The sequence below is a fragment of the Culex pipiens genome, chromosome 2 (assembly GCF_016801865.2).
Source record: "Culex pipiens pallens isolate TS chromosome 2, TS_CPP_V2, whole genome shotgun sequence".
In the NCBI taxonomy this organism is placed as follows: Eukaryota; Metazoa; Arthropoda; class Insecta; order Diptera; family Culicidae; genus Culex; species Culex pipiens.
This window is the reverse complement of record NC_068938.1, coordinates 59,001,445-59,018,898: the sequence shown is the minus strand read 5'-3', so window position 1 is coordinate 59,018,898 and position 17,454 is coordinate 59,001,445. Positions and strand designations below refer to the sequence as shown.

At 42.7% G+C, this 17,454-nt stretch overlaps 1 protein-coding gene across 1 annotated transcript; it reads right to left on the bottom strand.

Moving 5' to 3' along the window:
• Positions 1–3,528: 3,528 nt before the first annotated feature.
• LOC120418646 (uncharacterized) lies at positions 3,529–8,886 on the bottom strand. Its single transcript, XM_039581091.1, has one exon. It carries the CDS (start codon positions 8,884–8,886, stop codon positions 3,529–3,531), a length of 5,358 nt encoding a protein of 1,785 aa, XP_039437025.1.
• Between the last annotated feature and the right edge of the window lie 8,568 nt (positions 8,887–17,454).

Genomic DNA, 17,454 nt, shown 5'->3' with positions numbered 1-17,454 from the left:
GTGGGTTAAAACGGGCATTGAAGTTTGAGGTCCAAAAAATATATAAAGTCTTAAAATTGCTCGCATTTCCGTAAAACTTCATCTATTCCAACTCTCTTAAATGCATTCGAAAGGTCTTTTGAAGCACTTCAAAATGAGCCATAGACATCCAGGATTGGCATTGAAGTTTGAATTTTCCGAGGATTTCGAATATGACAAAAGTGAGACTAAAAAGTGCCGCTATGGATGCAGGACAATAACTAACGTTGTAAAATGTTTGTTATAGAAAAATCGAAAAACTATGAGCAAAACTGCATTGGCCAAAAAGTTATTTCCGTAGGCTTATAGTCTATGAAACTACCAATCTTTTGACCTCTGGGAGTATGGGTGTTGGAGGCTGTTGCAAAAAGATATTGAGGTTTAAAAAAAAACATTTTTAACAGTAATTTGCAAAAGCTATGAGAAAAAGTTAAACCAATCCTGGATGTCTATGGCTCATTTTGAAGTGCTTCAAAAGACCTTTCGAATGCATTTAAGAGAGTTGGAATTGATGAAGTTTTACGGAAATGCGAGCAATTTTAAGATTTTTTTGGTTTTTTGGACCTACAACTTCAATGCCCGTTTTAACCCACTTCCCTTTGTCGTAGAGGGCTCATATTTGGCATGAGTTCATCTCATGTATAGACAAACAAACGCTGAAAGTTTCATCCAAATCGAAGCACCTCGATACGACCTCTAGAACAAACCGAGCAATATTTACAAAAACTGCCTCTTAAACACGCAAATAACATTCCAAAAGGGTGTAGCTCCAAAACATCACTGTTTACACGAAATTTGATTTCAGATTCGGATTCAGCGGCCAAAATTACTATAAAAAAGCATACCCTGACCTTTGAGACATATGCTTGCTATATCGTGTAATTAGTAGGCCTTGCTTCTGAATTCTGAGAAATTTTGAAAATTGGCACTTTTTTCCTCACTAAAACTCAAATATCTCGGCTCTGGAGTGTCGAAATTGCATTTTCTCAGAGGGAAAAATGTTCGCCATGAAATTTCCTACAAGCTGCATCTATTAGTTTCACTGGGAAAAATAGGCTACCCTAAATTAAATGAACATTTCTGAAAAAAGTTTCGAAAAAATGCGATTTTTTCGACACAAATCCGCCTGGGAGAGTCCAAAAACTTAAATTTTGGTCCAATATTGATAGTGCATCTTAATCTATGGACAAAAACCTATCGTTTGATGATAATACACACCTGATCGAAACAGTTTTTGTATTGATTCCAAGCGATTTTAGAAAATTTGTTCAAAAAAGCGACTTTTTTCAGTAAATCGACTAGGGGGTGCGAGAAAGTATTTTATTATTTTTTCTTGTCTAAGAAAACATTGTTCCTAACATCATAATCTATCATTTAAGAAGTGAGCACCTGAAATTCCTCGACATGACCTCAAAATGGGACAGGCTAGTGCACAGGAATAAATTGATAACTCCTTTATTTGACGTCATAGCCAAATGGTGTCTTCGGAAGAGTTGATATACTTGATAAGGGCTATCTTTTGAAGTTATTGACATACAGGGTGACGACCTTCCAGGGTGTCAACCAAAAACTATCTTTGTTGGATGACGTTGTAGGGCTTTGGTGTCTTCGGCAAAGTTGTAGAGGAGAAAATTTTATGAAAGTTTGTCCAAGGCGCCAAATTTGTAGCTCTTAATCTACTCGAGATATACGCCATTTTTGCAAAAATGGTCCAAAAAAGCACTTTTTTGATGATAACTCAAAATGTTTGCATTTTAGCGGCCTACTATGTTCTGAAGAGTTGTTTATAACATAAAATTACACATCTTTGCCGAAGATAGCAAAATGTTTTGAGCCTTTATTGAGGAGTTATAACCATTTTTAAGTGATTTTGAGCCTATTTTCAAGTTACTATGTTTTCAAAATGGCGCATTTTGGCGCAAAACCGAACAATGCACCTGAAAGTACACACTTTCAACTACATTTCCTGAAAATATCTCCATGTCTATCGGTGTCTATTTTTAGATATCTCAATTTGAATTTGACGGTTTTTAATCAATTTATTTATAATTTTTAAGCAAAATCTTATTGAAAACGTGGTGGTAATCGCTAAATTGAAGGGTAAATTGATCGTTTTTTATGGAAAATACATTGTGTATTGAAAAAAACGACAACTTTTCTAAAGTGACCAAATATAAAAGGAAATATTAAATTTTAAATACGAACAATTATTTTAAATTTTAATTTACATTATTTTTGGGCTGAACAAGTTTTTATTCATAATTTTAGAATGTGTGTCATAATTTTAAGCATAAACAATGTTTTTTTTTCCATAAAATCGATCAATTTACCGATTATTACCACGTTTTCAATAAGATTCCGGGATCAATACGTCAAATGCTGTGTCAAGTAGGCAAAAACCTGTTTTATCCCTATTCCAAAAAAAAGCCAAGCAATCCACTTTAACGACCCCCGGGTCTTTTGTGGGCTCTGTTGCAAGTTCTAGGCGTCATTTCTAGGCGTCCGAAGGTTATGTGTGGTGAGCCACCCAAAACCTCTTTTACGCAAATGGACCGCAAATGAGAGGAAAAAAAACAAATTGAGCGTCACAAATTTTAGACCACGTTTTGCAGTTTTTCTAAACCCACAGGTTGTGTAGACAATTTAGCCATCATTACGCCCGTGAGGCTACTTGGCATGGCCACAGACACATAATGCTATTATCGGATCGGTTTTCATGGCCACATCGTCCACAAAAGGTCTTAGAAGCCACTGCAAAGTTGCACTTTCATCGCATCGACTTACCTGTTTGATGGTGATGCGTAGGAGTTGATAATTTCAGCAGCCAGCAGAATGTACAATTTTCCGAAAAGCTTTTAACGAGCAAATATGGCCTGATATGACGATGCGTGGTTTGGTTTTATCATGGTTCGTCCTTCAATACTGCGCTGAACATAGGTTGTTGGGTTGGTCCTTACCGGTCGTCGATAGCTCAGTGGGGGTTGGATCGGGGTTGTCCGGAGTGGTTTGGGGCGCCTTTCTTCCTGGGAGGTTCCGTCCGTTTGGTGGGTTTTCGGGGGGTTTTCCGGGGTCCAAAAAGCACACGTACACACAGTTTCACATAAAACACTCAGCTTACAAAAACTACATTTATTCCACGTTAAAAACTACATATATTAAAACTACACAAAACAGATTAAAAGTCGGCCTCTTGGCCAGCTAGTTGTTGCTGTTCAGCTTTGGGGTTCGCACAATTATAATAATTTTTATTCTAATCATTGGCCGGACCGGCCAGTCCGCGTATTGGTGTCGATCGATCAGCTGGTCCAGCACACGCACACAGCGGCCGCCGCCGTGTGGATCGCGAGATGCACCGGTGAGTTGGGATGAGCTGCAGACGGTGAGAAGCGAGATCGTTCGAGCTACCGTACTCGTAGACATTCCCGCCCACCCTGAAATTCCGGGAATTTCTGAAAAGAAAGAAAAAAAAGAAACCACCTCTCGGACACGAAATGTTGCACACGGAACCGTTCAGTTCTCCGGGGTTTTGGGGTCTTCGGAAGGTTCAGGTGAGGGTTCGTCTGGCTCGGCAGGCAACGGTAGAACGCAAATCTTCTCCACAGGTCTCGTCAGGAAGTTCGTGGCGGTCTTCAGGGTGACGACCCGCACCACGCCATCGGCTCCAGGATGAAGATCGACGACTCGACCCATCTTCCAGCGGATAGGCGGCTGGTTTTCGTCCCGGATCACGACGAGTTGGCCGACCTTGATCGGCACCGGTGGTTTCCAGCGCTTTGATCGCCCCTGCAGCTGCGCCAGATATTCGGTCCTCCATCTCCTCCAGAAATCCTGCAGCTTCCTCTGCGTCGTCTGCCATTGATTCAGGCGGTTCATCGGCACGGCGGTGATGTCCAGGTCCGGAAGCTCGTGCAATGATGAGCCGATCAGGAAGTGCCCTGGTGTGAGCGGCTCCAGATCGTTCGGATCGTCCGACATCTGCGTCAGCGGCCTGGAGTTGAGGCACGCTTCCACTTGCACCAGCAACGTGTCCATGTCCTCGTAGGACACCGGGTTGTCGCCGAGAACCTTCAGGAGATGGGTTTTGGCCGATCGTACCGCGGCCTCCCATAGTCCTCCGAAATGGGGAGCGCCCGGTGGGTTGAAATGCCACTGAATCCCCTGATCAGCGCACTCCTTGGACACCTTCTCGCTGTGATCCTTGCTGCGAAGCAGTTCAAACAGCTCTTGAAGTCGGTTACGGGCGCCAACGAAGTTGGTCCCGTTGTCTGAGAAGATTTCTGCGGGCAGGCCTCTTCTCCCGATGAACCTTCGCAGGGCCTGGATGAAGCGGTCGGTAGAAAGGTCCGTTACCAGTTCCAGATGTGCGGCTTTCGTACACATGCACACGAATACGGCTACGTATGCTTTGATGGCTACTCTGCGCGGGCCGGGGCGAATGTAGACCGGTCCGAAGTAATCCACGCCGACCTTGGAAAACGGACGCGCCACCGTTACGCGCGCCGAGGGCAGTTCTCCCATGAACTGCTGGATTTGAGTGGGTTTCGTCCGGAAGCAACGCTGGCAGTTGTGCACGATCTGGCGTGCTACGCTTCGACCTCCAAGCGGCCAGTACTTGAGACGAACTGTCGCGAGCATCAGCTGCGGTCCCGCGTGAAGTAAACGTTCGTGGTAGTCCTCGAACAGCATCTTGGTCAGCGGGTGCCGAGCAGGTAGAACTAACGGATGCTTCGTGCTGTCGGTTTCCTGCGAGTGACCTAACCGTCCACCGACTCGGATCAGGTTGTCGTCCGCTAACTTCGGGTTGAACCACCGCAAGGGTGAGTTCCTTCCTACAGATTCGCCGTTGGACAGCGCTTGCCACTCCGCCTTGAATTCTTCCTTCTGCACGAGACGAATCATGGTGTGTTCCGCTTCCTTCAGCTCCCGTGCTGTTGGAAGACCTCGCTGATCTACGCCTTCTTCGTGCCGCAGGATCTTCATCAGCCTCGACCAGTACGTTACGCTTCGAATCAGGCTCCGGTAGTTGGAAAACTTGCTGATGATGAAACTCGGGAAATCAATCTGCTGTCCGCCAGCTAGGTTCGCTGCTACGTGACGTCTTTCTTGGTCTGCTTCCTCGTCACGATCCAGAACCGGTTGAGACGGCCAGTGTTGAGGTGATAGCTTGAGCCATGGGGGACCTTCCCACCACAGCAGTAGATCTGCGATATCCGCCGGCGCGACACCTCGGGAAATGAGGTCCGCAGGATTCTGGACTCCCGGCACGTGGTTCCATCCCCCGCGCTCCGTCAGCGCTTGGATTTTCGCCACCCTGTTGGCGACGAAGGTGTTCCACGTCGTAGGTACGTGCCGTAACCACTGGAGTACACATGTTGAATCCGTCCAATAGTAGTACTTGACGTCCAGTTTGGTTGCCTTGAAGATCTGCTCACTCAGAAGAGCAGCCAGCTCCGCTCCGCAGAGCTCTAACCTTGGGATCGATTGGCATTTGAGTGGAGCGACCTTGGATTTGGAGCTAAGCAGCGCCACGCGTACTTCTCCAGCTTGGTTTACGCTTCTCACATACGAGCAAGCTCCGTATGCATCCTGGGAAGCGTCGCAAAACGTATGGATCTCGATGTTGACCGCCTTGGGAATGATCACACATCTTGGGAATGTCAGGTCGTTCAATGCCGGAATTTGTTCATAAAACTTCAGCCATTTTTGAACGATTACGGGTGGTAGCTCGTCATCCCAGTCCAGCTTCTTGCCGCTCTTGTCCTCCAGCGTCCAAAGCTTCTGCATCAGGATTTTAGCTGCTGCGATAACTGGACCGACGAAACCAATCGGGTCAAATAGGGTTGCAATCGTTGACATTATCCTCCGCCGTGTCCACGGCTGGTTTGGGTTTGGGGTTGAGTGATCAAACTGGAACTTTAGAACGTCGGTGGTTGGTCGCCAAACCAATCCCAGAGTCCGTACGGATGGATCTGGATCCAGGAGCACATCGCCAGTCCTTGGCAGTGCTAGGTTCTCTTCTGGTATGCCCTGCAGTACCAGAGGGCTGTTGGATGCCCACTTCCTAAGCCGAAAACCGCCGCTCTCCAGCAGAGCGTCCAGTTGGGTTCGTAGTTCCACCGCTTGATCCTCGTCGTCCGCGCCGGTCAAAACGTCGTCCATGTAGACGTCTTCGAGCGCGACCTTGGCTGCCATCGGGAAACGGCTTTGCTCATCCATAGCGAGTTGCTTGAGCGTCCGGGTTGCCAGGAAAGGTGCTGGCTTGGTACCGTACGTGACCGTTGCAAGTTCGTAGATTTTGACCTCCTTGTTGGGGTCATCCCGCCACATGATGCTTTGGAGCTTCATGTCTTCCTCGGTGACTAGAACTTGTCGGAACATTTTTTCCATGTCAGACACGAGCATGAACTGCTTTGTCCGACTCCGTAGGATTATTGACCGTAGATCGTCCTGATTCGACGGTCCCACCAGTAGGGCATCGTTGAGCGACACTCCCGTTGAGCTCGCACATGACGCATCGAATACCACTCGCACCTTGGTCGTAGTACTCGATTCCCTCACCACCGGGTGATGTGGTAGGAACACGCGCTTGACCTCTCCGAGGTCGGTAGCCTCGCGCATGTGTCCTAGTTCCAGGTATTCCTCCATGAATTGGTTGTATTGCCGGCGCAGTTCCGGTTCCTTGGCTAACCTGCGCTCCAGCCCTTGAAGACGTCGGAATGCGATGTCCCGTGACTCGCCCATCCGTGCCAGTGCGTCTTCGTCCTTGGGGTATGAGACCGTGTACCTTCCGTCAGGACCTCTCTTGACGGTACGCGAATACAGCTCCTCGCATCGCGTTTCCACCGGGGAATAGTTGTGCGGCGTTGCGACCTCCTCGCAAGCCCAAAACCTGGTGAGCAGCTCTTCTAGGGTTGACGAGACTGCTACGTTGCATTGGGTAACCGAATTGGAGTCTTGGTTCTCCACGTTTCCGGTCACAATCCATCCAAATACCGTTTCGGTCAGTGTTGGTAGACCGACTCCGAGTTCCAGCTCCTTCCCGGAATTGAAGAAAGCAAAGAAGTGGTGGATTCCAAGCACGATGTCCACCGTCTTGGAATTAAAGAATGCGGGATCGGCTAATTCCACATCCGGAGGAAATTCCCAGCCGGCCACACTGACATCCGATGTCGGGAGATTGGCCGTTACCTTGGGTAGTAGGAGAAATTCCATCCTGCGCGAGAACCCTGTCACTCGCGACTTGATTGTAGCTTGGATTTTGTGCTTAACCTTGGTGTTCGCTTGTCCGATGCCGTACACCGCGACATTCGAGCGTTTCCGTTGGACCTTCAACCGCTGACAGAGCCGCTCTGTCATGAAATTGCATTCCGAGCCCGAATCCAGCAGCGCTCGAGCAGGAAACTTGACGCCTTCGTCGTCCTCCACCAGGACAACAGCTGTGGCCAGCAGAACTGTAGAAGTACGATGTGCTGCCACGTTGGATGTTACTGTTTCCGTTTGCGTCGAAGACTGTGCTGCTTGGTTCGAACTTCCACCATTTGGACCATTGTTTCCACCTCGGTTGAAGTCCTGTCCAGATGACGTTGGTTTTGGTCTGTCGCTTCTCTTGGGTTTGAAGCAAACCAAAGTGTGGTGCTTGGCCGAACAGTTCTGGCAGACAAAACGTGAGGTACATTGTGTCGCTTGGTGTCCACGCCGGAAGCAGTTCAAGCACATAGAGTTCGTTCGCACCACCTTGTCCCTTGCTGCAACTGACATGCCTTGGAATGTCGGACATCTGTACAACAGATGTGGCTCCGAGCAGACTACGCAGCTGACCCCAGACGACTGCACCGCATTGAAGCTTGATCGGGTGAAGGGAGCCTTCCGCTGCTTGGATGGTTTGGTATCCGCCTTGGTTCCTGCAGTCATAGTTTTGAGCGAACTAAGAACTCTAATCCGGGTGTACAGAAAATCAGTCAAGTCCTTGACCGTTTCTTTCTCCTTGGGCTCGTTGGATTCCTTGTTCTCCTTGTTCGCCTTTGCCGCTGTGACTTCTTCCCAGCTTCGCTTTGTGACAGGATCAAGTCTCGAAGAGAGAAGGTGCAGCAACAACAGGTCCTTGTAGTCTTCCGGACTCACAAACTGATCGAGCGTCCGAACGGCCCGTTCGAACCCCTCCAGAAGTTCTTGAAGATCAGTTACCGACTCCTCGGTCAATGTCGGAAGATTGAACAGCGTTTCAACCTGACTTCGCTTCAGCAGATTGTTGTCGTTGTAGTATTTCGTCAGGATCTCCCACGCGACCTGGTAATTCTTGGCGCTCATGTAGAGGCCGTCGACCATTGTTCGCGGCTTGCCCAGCAGGCATCCTTTGAGGTACTGGAACTTCTCAATGTCCGGAAGATCCTTCTTCCAGTGGATCAACGACGTGTACAAGTCCCGGAAACTCAACCATTCGTCCAGCTTGCCGTCAAATTTCTGCAACTGGATTTGTGGCAGTCGCACGTGGTCGTGGATTGGATGTTGCGTCGCGTTGAGATCGCGTTGGGTCGTGTTCAGATCTGGGTAGGTTTCCAACTCCTTGGCCTTGTCCACCAACAGCGTCTTGGTGTCGTAGTAACACTGTAGGCAGTCCTTCCTCTTCTTGCTGTACGCGTCGTCCGTGCCGGCGTAGTCCTCGTGCATCTCGATGTCCAGAATGGTGTCGTTGACTTTCTCCCAAAGTCCGTCAAGCTTTTCCAAGCGAACCTTCACTTGACTCAACGTGGTCGTGTTGTTCATCTCGCTGGCGAACGCGTACACCGCATGAAACAACTCATCGGACGACCTCAGCTTCGCCTCAAGCTGCTTCAGCGTAGGAGACGCCTTCTTGGTTGTCGGCGCCATCGTAGTTGTGCTCACAATTCACGAAAAAACACGAAAAGGTGTGGTGTAGTATTCCGTCACGGTCTAAGCCTCGGCGTAGACATACACTGTAGAGTATTTTTTATGTATTTACCTTCACAAGAAGTACAATCCACCTGCTCTACAGGTACGCGCAACGGTGAAACGGTGACAGCGGTTGATAAAACTACCAAGTTCCCTCGAAAACGTCCTCAAATCGTGAATTTCGTGCCAGATGATCGTGCAAAATGGTGGGAGAATATTTGTAGTACCCAAAAAGTGCTTCGGCAAGACATATACGACGTGTATCATACGTGCTTAACTGACCTTTGCAAAAAGAATCAGCCTCCAAAAAGTTCCAAATTCCCAGCTGGACAGTGTTCCGTACAGTGACGGTAGCACTGCAGCAACTCTTCGGTGAGATGAACGACGAGCAAGTTTCTCACTAGTGAGTTAACGCTCATCAGCAATGTTCGGTGTGTTGTCAACATAAAGTGTGCGAGAAGTGAAATTGGTGGTGTAATAAGCTGACGTGTCCCAGGCTTCGGCTGGACATATACAATTTTTTAAAGTGTTTTACCTTAGGAAAGGGTGAATGATGCCGATGTCCAGTCAGCCGATCGCGGTTTGCCAGCTGCCGACGCAGTACGGATGGTCATCAAAGGTAAGGTAGCATTAGCAGCATAAATGCATTCGTGTGATCGTCCAACACCATATGATGATTCCAGAAGATGGCCTCTCTCGGTGCAGCGGTATTGGTGGTGATCGTCGCCGACGGTGGTATTGGTGTCGTCGAGCCTCGATCGTTGGGTTGGTGTGCGTGACCTCGATCGACGATGATGATCGTCAATGATGATGATTGTTTACGTTCGATCGTTGGGTGGATTTTTGATACGAAAAGTGGGTGTTAGCAGGAGTTCAACGTTTCGCTTCGGCGGTGACATATACTTTGTATGTGTTTATTTACCTGGCCAAACCAAGGCACCTTGCCCAACGGATGGTGATCCAGCGAAGCGACGTCTAGGTGATCCGGTTCGAAGGACCAATAATGTTGGTTCGCAGAGTAGCAGCGGGTGAACACGAAGATCGACGAGCCAGCGACCGTTCACTGGGCTCTCCGGGTGCTGCGAAGACGAAGAACGATCCGAGCAGGGTGTAGTTTTCTCCGGTGAGTACTCCAGTTGTACTCAAGCTGAGTGTGAGTGGTCGCGATATCCGATCGCGATGGCGGAGCCCTTTGCTCGCCCGCGGAATTGAAGGCCGGTAGCACAGTTCCCAAACTGTGATGGCGCTCGGTGTGTGTGCGTAGGATGGCGCAAACCGATGTACTTGGTGGGGGCCAACCTGGCCTGAGGTCCTTCCGAATCCTTCCCGATCCGGTTCGAAGGACCAATAATGTTGGGTTGGTCCTTACCGGTCGTCGATAGCTCAGTGGGGGTTGGATCGGGGTTGTCCGGAGTGGTTTTGGGGCGCCTTTCGTCCAGGGAGGTTCCGTCCGTTTGGTGGGGTTTTGGGGGGTTTTCCGGGGTCCAAAAAAGCAACACGTACACACAATTCACATAAAACACTCAGCTACTCAAACTACATTTATTCCACGTTAAAAACTACATATATTAAAACTACACAAAAATACAGATTAAAATCGGCCTCTTGGCCAGCTAGTTCTGCTGCTGTTCAGCTTTGGGGTTCGCACAATTATAATAATTTTTATTCTAATCATTGGCCGGACCGGCCAGTCCGCGTATTGGTGTCGATCGATCAGCTGGTCCAGCACACGCACACAGCGGCCGCCGCCGTGTGGATCGCGAGATGCACCGGTGAGTTGGGATGAGCTGCAGACGGTGAGAAGCGAGATCGTTCGAGCTACCGTACTCGTAGACATAGGTTTTGTTTTATGATTTTAGGAAAATTTTTATTTATCTTTCTAACCTGATCACTCCTCTGAGACTTCGGTTAGCGATGAATAGGCTCAATATTTGCAAAAAACCTTTGTTGTACCCAAATGAGCAATTTTTCATCATCCATTCGTTCTCGTAATGCTCAAAAAAAAAACATTCAAGCGGTTTCTTCACCTAAAAAAGTCAAATTATAGCAAACACTAGCACTTGAAAACAGTGCACAGTGTTCGGAATGGCAAAATTAAGTGGAATAAATTGATAACTCCTTTATTTGACGTCCTAGCCAAATGGTGTCTTCGGAAGAGTTGTTGTACTTGATAAGGGCTATCTTTTGAAGGTATTGACATACAGGGTGACGACCTTCCAGGGTGTCAACCAAAAACTATCTTTGTTGGATGACGTTGTAGGGCTTTGGTGTCTTCGGCAAAGTTGTAGAGGAGAAAATTTTATGAAAGTTTGTCCAAGGCGCCAAATTTGTAGCTCTTAATCTACTCGAGATATACGCCATTTTTGCAAAAATGGTCCAAAAAAGCACTTTTTTGATGATAACTCAAAATGTTTGCATTTTAGCGGCCTACTATGTTCTGAAGAGTTGTTTATAACATAAAATTACACATCTTTGCCGAAGATAGCAAAATGTTTTGAGCCTTTATTGAGGAGTTATAACCATTTTTAAGTGATTTTGAGCCTATTTTCAAGTTACTATGTTTTCAAAATGGCGCATTTTGGCGCAAAACCGAACAATGCACCTGAAAGTACACACTTTCAACTACATTTCCTGAAAATATCTCCATGTCTATCGGTGTCTATTTTTAGATATCTCAATTTGAATTTGACGGTTTTTAATCAATTTATTTATAATTTTTAAGCAAAATCTTATTGAAAACGTGGTGGTAATCGCTAAATTGAAGGGTAAATTGATCGTTTTTTATGGAAAATACATTGTGTATTTAAAAAAACGACAACTTTTCTAAAGTGACCAAATATAAAAGGAAATATTAAATTTTAAATACGAACAATTATTTTAAATTTTAATTTACATTATTTTTGGGCTGAACAAGTTTTTATTCATAATTTTAGAATGTGTGTCATAATTTTAAGCATAAACAATGTTTTTTTTTCCATAAAATCGATCAATTTACCGATTATTACCACGTTTTCAATAAGATTCCGCTTAAAAATATAAATAAATTGATTAAAAACCGTCAATTTCAAATCGAGATATCTAAAAAAAGACACGGATAGACATGGAGATATTTTCAGGAAATGTAGTTAAAAGTGTGTACTTTCAGGTGCATTGTTCGGTTTTGCGTCAAAATGCGCCATTTTGAAAACATAGCAACTTGAAAATAGGCTCAAAATCACTTAAAAATGGTTATAACTCCTCAATAAAGGCTCAAAACATTTTGCTATCTTCGGCAAAGATGTGTAATTTTATTTTATAAACAACTCTTCAGAACATAGTAGGCCGCTAAAATGCAAACATTTTGAGTTATCATCAAAAAAGTGCTTTTTTGGACCATTTTTGCAAAAATGGCGTATATCTCGAGTAGATTAAGAGCTACAAATTTGGCGCCTTGGACAAACTTTCATAAAATTTTCTCCTCTACAACTTTGCCGAAGACACCAAAGCCCTACAACGTCATCCAACAAAGATAGTTTTTGGTTGACACCCTGGAAGGTCGTCACCCTGTATGTCAATAACTTCAAAAGATAGCCCTTATCAAGTACAACAACTCTTCGGAAGACACCATTTGACTAGGACGACAAAAAAAGGAGTTATCAATTTATTCCACTTAATTTTGCCATTCCGAACACTGTGCAGTGATCGATATCGAAATTTACTTTTTTACTTTTCAATTACAAATTCAGTTAAAAATCTTTTAACATTTTTTTTAAGTTTTTTAACGCAATTAAAAAAAATAAATTTAACCAACCGATGATCAGCTCAGAAGATTGCATTTTGGTTACCTAAAACATGTAAAAAAGATGTAAATTTCCAAAATTGCTTATTTTGCGCAATTTGTGTGTGTGGAAAGTTCAATTGAAAAAGAAAATTAAAATATTTGCGTGAAAACTTTGCCTTAATAAATTTTACCAGTCTTTTTTGATGGACGGATGCAAAAATTTTATGGAGACTTGTGTGGAAGAACCAACACAACACTAGTTTCCTTCAAATAAAAAACGCAAAAAAAAAAATTCTCAGAAAATTAGCTAATTTTTGACAGAATTGCTCATAATCGTAATAAATTACTCTTTAAACCCCTTTTTACGGGGCCATCTAAAGGGGTGTCACTTGTGTTTCAGTCCATTATTACCAAGGCAACCGCCGGATGCGAGGTATCAATTTACACAGATGGTTTCCAGTTATGATCCTGGAAAAGCAAATAAAAATAAGCCTTTTTAATGGCCACACAAATGTTGGGAAATCTTAGTTGTGTGTGTGACAGAGTCAGTTGAGGTTATCATAATGCATTTAATTTTGTGTTTTTCATATCATATTTAATATTGAAGAAAAAAAACGTCAATAAACTAACCCACTTTTTAAAACAATTTTTCTTCGGGTAACATTACAAGTTTGTAATCAAATCTTGTTCTCTCCTCTCCGAGGGGTTGTGTAACAACTGTGGATTTTTAATTTATTACCCATCATTAATTGTGAGCACATCACTTCAGTCGGTTGGTGTGGGTGGTGGATGAGAGTGCTTCTCCGTGCCAGCACATATTCGTCATGTTTGGTCGTAAAAAGTCGACAGAGGCCATTAAAAGTAAACTCGAAATTTCGCCAAACGTAATGTGACAGAGCGATTCCCATAAATTGCCAAATGGTGCTAATGAAAGTTGAAATTATTGGGGTATTCTTTTGCGAGCGAAACTTTCCAATTGTGTCCGCGCTGCGTGTCGAAATTTCCCATTAATACCGCAGATAATGTCAGTTTCGTGTTTTGCTAAATCGTTGTCGTTGTACTACTTGATTACAACGTCCAATGCTGTTCAAAGTGAAAAATACATTTTGCAACAACAATTTTGATAAAATAAAATAGTATGATGCGTTAATGTTACACAAAACACATTTTTTATGATCTTATGATATTTCAAAAGTTTTGTGTTAGTAAAGAAAAAAGTGTTTGCAATGCAAGAATAGATTCTAAATTAACGAAAATTGTACAATGGCATCAAAAATCTACCGAAAAGCAAGCCTGTTACAGTCCAGAATTTCCCCATGTCATTTCCAACCACAATGAACCGAATAACTGGGTTTTAATGTGGGACACACGTGTGTGGTTTGAATGGTACCACAGTAGTGAACAGGGAAAAGGATTATCGGCAAATTTGGAATATCAAGCTTCGATACAATTACACATAGCCACATACGCACTGTGCGTATTTGTGCGAATAATTGGATTGTTCAATTGTGTAGTTGGGTTGCAAATTGCTTCCATGTGACCGTTTGGAAAGGAACAGAGGAGTGCTCTGAAAAAAAATTGTAAAGCAACTTTAAACCCCTTACCTCACTCACAATAAAACCATCTACATCACTACCACAATCCTCCTCACCTCATAACATCATACATCCTAAAAATCGTCCTCATACCCAACACACCCACTCCCCACCACCCACCACCAACAACACATACACCACACCACCACACCAAACCCTCACCCACCCACCCACACCCAAAACACCACACCACCCACCCCCACTCCCAACCCACCTCAAAACCACACTAACCAACATCACCTCCAAACCACACCTAATCCCATCCACACATCACAAACAACCCAATCCACAACAACACCTCCACCACACCACAACCAACCAACAACACACCACACAAAACAACTCAATCAACCAACCCAACAACCCACCACCAACCCACCAACCCACCCAAACCACAACCACCTCCCCACACCCACACCACACCAACCACACACCACCCACACACCACCCACCACCACACCCACAACCACCACACACACCCACACACCACCAATCCCACACCACCAACCACCACCCAATCACCCACCAACCAAACCACCCACCACACCCACAACCCACAAACCACCACCACAACCAACACCCACCAACCACCACAACACCACAACCACCCACCACACACAACCAACCACCCACAACCCAAACCCACCATCACACCCACCACCCACACAACAACCACACCACCCACCACCACAACCCACCACACACCAACACCACCCACCACCAACCACCACACCCACCACCCACCACCCACCACAATCATAAATCATAAATCATAAATCATAAATCATAAATCATAAATCATAAATCATAAATCATAAATCATAAATCATAAATCATAAATCATAAATCATAAATCATAAATCATAAATCATAAATCATAAATCATAAATCATAAATCATAAATCATAAATCATAAATCATAAATCATAAATCATAAATCATAAATCATAAATCATAAATCATAAATCATAAATCATAAATCATAAATCATAAATCATAAATCATAAATCATAAATCATAAATCATAAATCATAAATCATAAATCATAAATCATAAATCATAAATCATAAATCATAAATCATAAATCATAAATCATAAATCATAAATCATAAATCATAAATCATAAATCATAAATCATAAATCATAAATCATAAATCATAAATCATAAATCATAAATCATAAATCATAAATCATAAATCATAAATCATAAATCATAAATCATAAATCATAAATCATAAATCATAAATCATAAATCATAAATCATAAATCATAAATCATAAATCATAAATCATAAATCATAAATCATAAATCATAAATCATAAATCATAAATCATAAATCATAAATCATAAATCATAAATCATAAATCATAAATCATAAATCATAAATCATAAATCATAAATCATAAATCATAAATCATAAATCATAAATCATAAATCATAAATCATAAATCATAAATCATAAGTCATAAATCATAAATCATAAATCATAAATCATAAATCATAAATCATAAATCATAAATCATAAATCATAAATCATAAATTATAAATCATAAATCATAAATCATAAATCATAAATCATAAATCATAAATCATAAATCATAAATCATAAATCATAAATCATAAATCATAAATCATAAATCATAAATCATAAATCATAAATCATAAATCATAAATCATAAATCATAAATCATAAATCATAAATCATAAATCATAAATCATAAATAATAAATCATAAATCATAAATCATAAATCATAAATCATAAATCATAAATCATAAATCATAAATCATAAATCATAAATCATAAATCATAAATCATAAATCATAAATCATAAATCATAAATCATAAATCATAAATCATAAATCATAAAAATTCTTATTTCTTGTTTCTTGTTTCTTGTTTCTTGTTTCTTGTTTCTTGTTTCTTGTTTCTTGTTTCTTGTTTCTTGTTTCTTGTTTCTTGTTTCTTGTTTCTTGTTTCTTGTTTCTTGTTTCTTGTTTCTTGTTTCTTGTTTCTTGTTTCTTGTTTCTTGTTTCTTGTTTCTTGTTTCTTGTTTCTTGTTTCTTGTTTCTTGTTTCTTGTTTCTTGTTTCTTGTTTCTTGTTTCTTGTTTCTTGTTTCTTGTTTCTTGTTTCTTGTTTCTTGTTTCTTGTTTCTTGTTTCTTGTTTATTGTTTCTTGTTTCTTGTTTCTTGTTTCTTGTTTCTTGTTTCTTGTTTCTTGTTTCTTGTTTCTTGTTTCTTGTTTCTTGTTTCTTGTTTCTTGTTTCTTGTTTCTTGTTTCTTGTTTCTTGTTTCTTGTTTCTTGTTTCTTGTTTCTTGTTTCTTGTTTCTTGTTTCTTGTTTCTTGTTTCTTGTTTCTTGTTTCTTGTTTCTTGTTTCTTGTTTCTTGTTTCTTGTTTCTTGTTTCTTGTTTCTTGTTTCTTGTTTCTTGTTTCTTGTTTCTTGTTTCTTGTTTCTTGTTTCTTGTTTCTTGTTTCTTGTTTCTTGTTTCTTGTTTCTTGTTTCTTGTTTCTTGTTTCTTGTTTCTTGTTTCTTGTTTCTTGTTTCTTGTCAAACCTGAACGCTCATGCAATCGAAATAGTTTCAAATTATTTCGAACACCCAAACCGCAACATTTATCCAGAACTTGTTTAAACTCGATACATTAAGAGCAGCACTACGCTCTGCTCCTGGAAATTTTCATCGGAAACTGGTACTTACAGATAATTCGGGGTATTGCTTTCCTCTGAAATCTGTGCCATTAATTGGAGCCCTGGGAAGCCTCTATTAGCTACCTCCCTCGATCCCTGTTTCCACTCTGGTTTATTTTTTTCGGTTGTGTCCTCCATTAAGGGTTTTTCATCCTGCGAAACAAGATATTTGTTTTTAGCCACATCCCCCCTCCATCCCGTCCGGGACCTTTCCGCTTGCCCCAGCCTTAAATTGCCACGTTGGCCGTTCTTCCAGGCCACTGCACTTGGCCAAGTTGCTGCCATGGCTGGCTAAAACTTGAGATTCACTCCACCGTGGTAACAATGCCCTCGCTCTTTCCCTTTTTTCGCAACAAAACATAAATATTTGAAATTACGAGATTTTCACATTTACTGTTTTTTTTACACACTGCACACTTGAGCATTAATTTATGACAGAAGGTGGGGGAGTGGGGCTTGTGGAGTACAGTTTGTAAGGGCCA

Excerpts from the sequence above, each read along its gene's own strand:
- LOC120418646 (XM_039581091.1), bottom strand. The coding sequence starts at position 8,886 with ATGGCGCCGACAACCAAGAAGGCGTCTCCTACGCTGAAGCAGCTTGAG.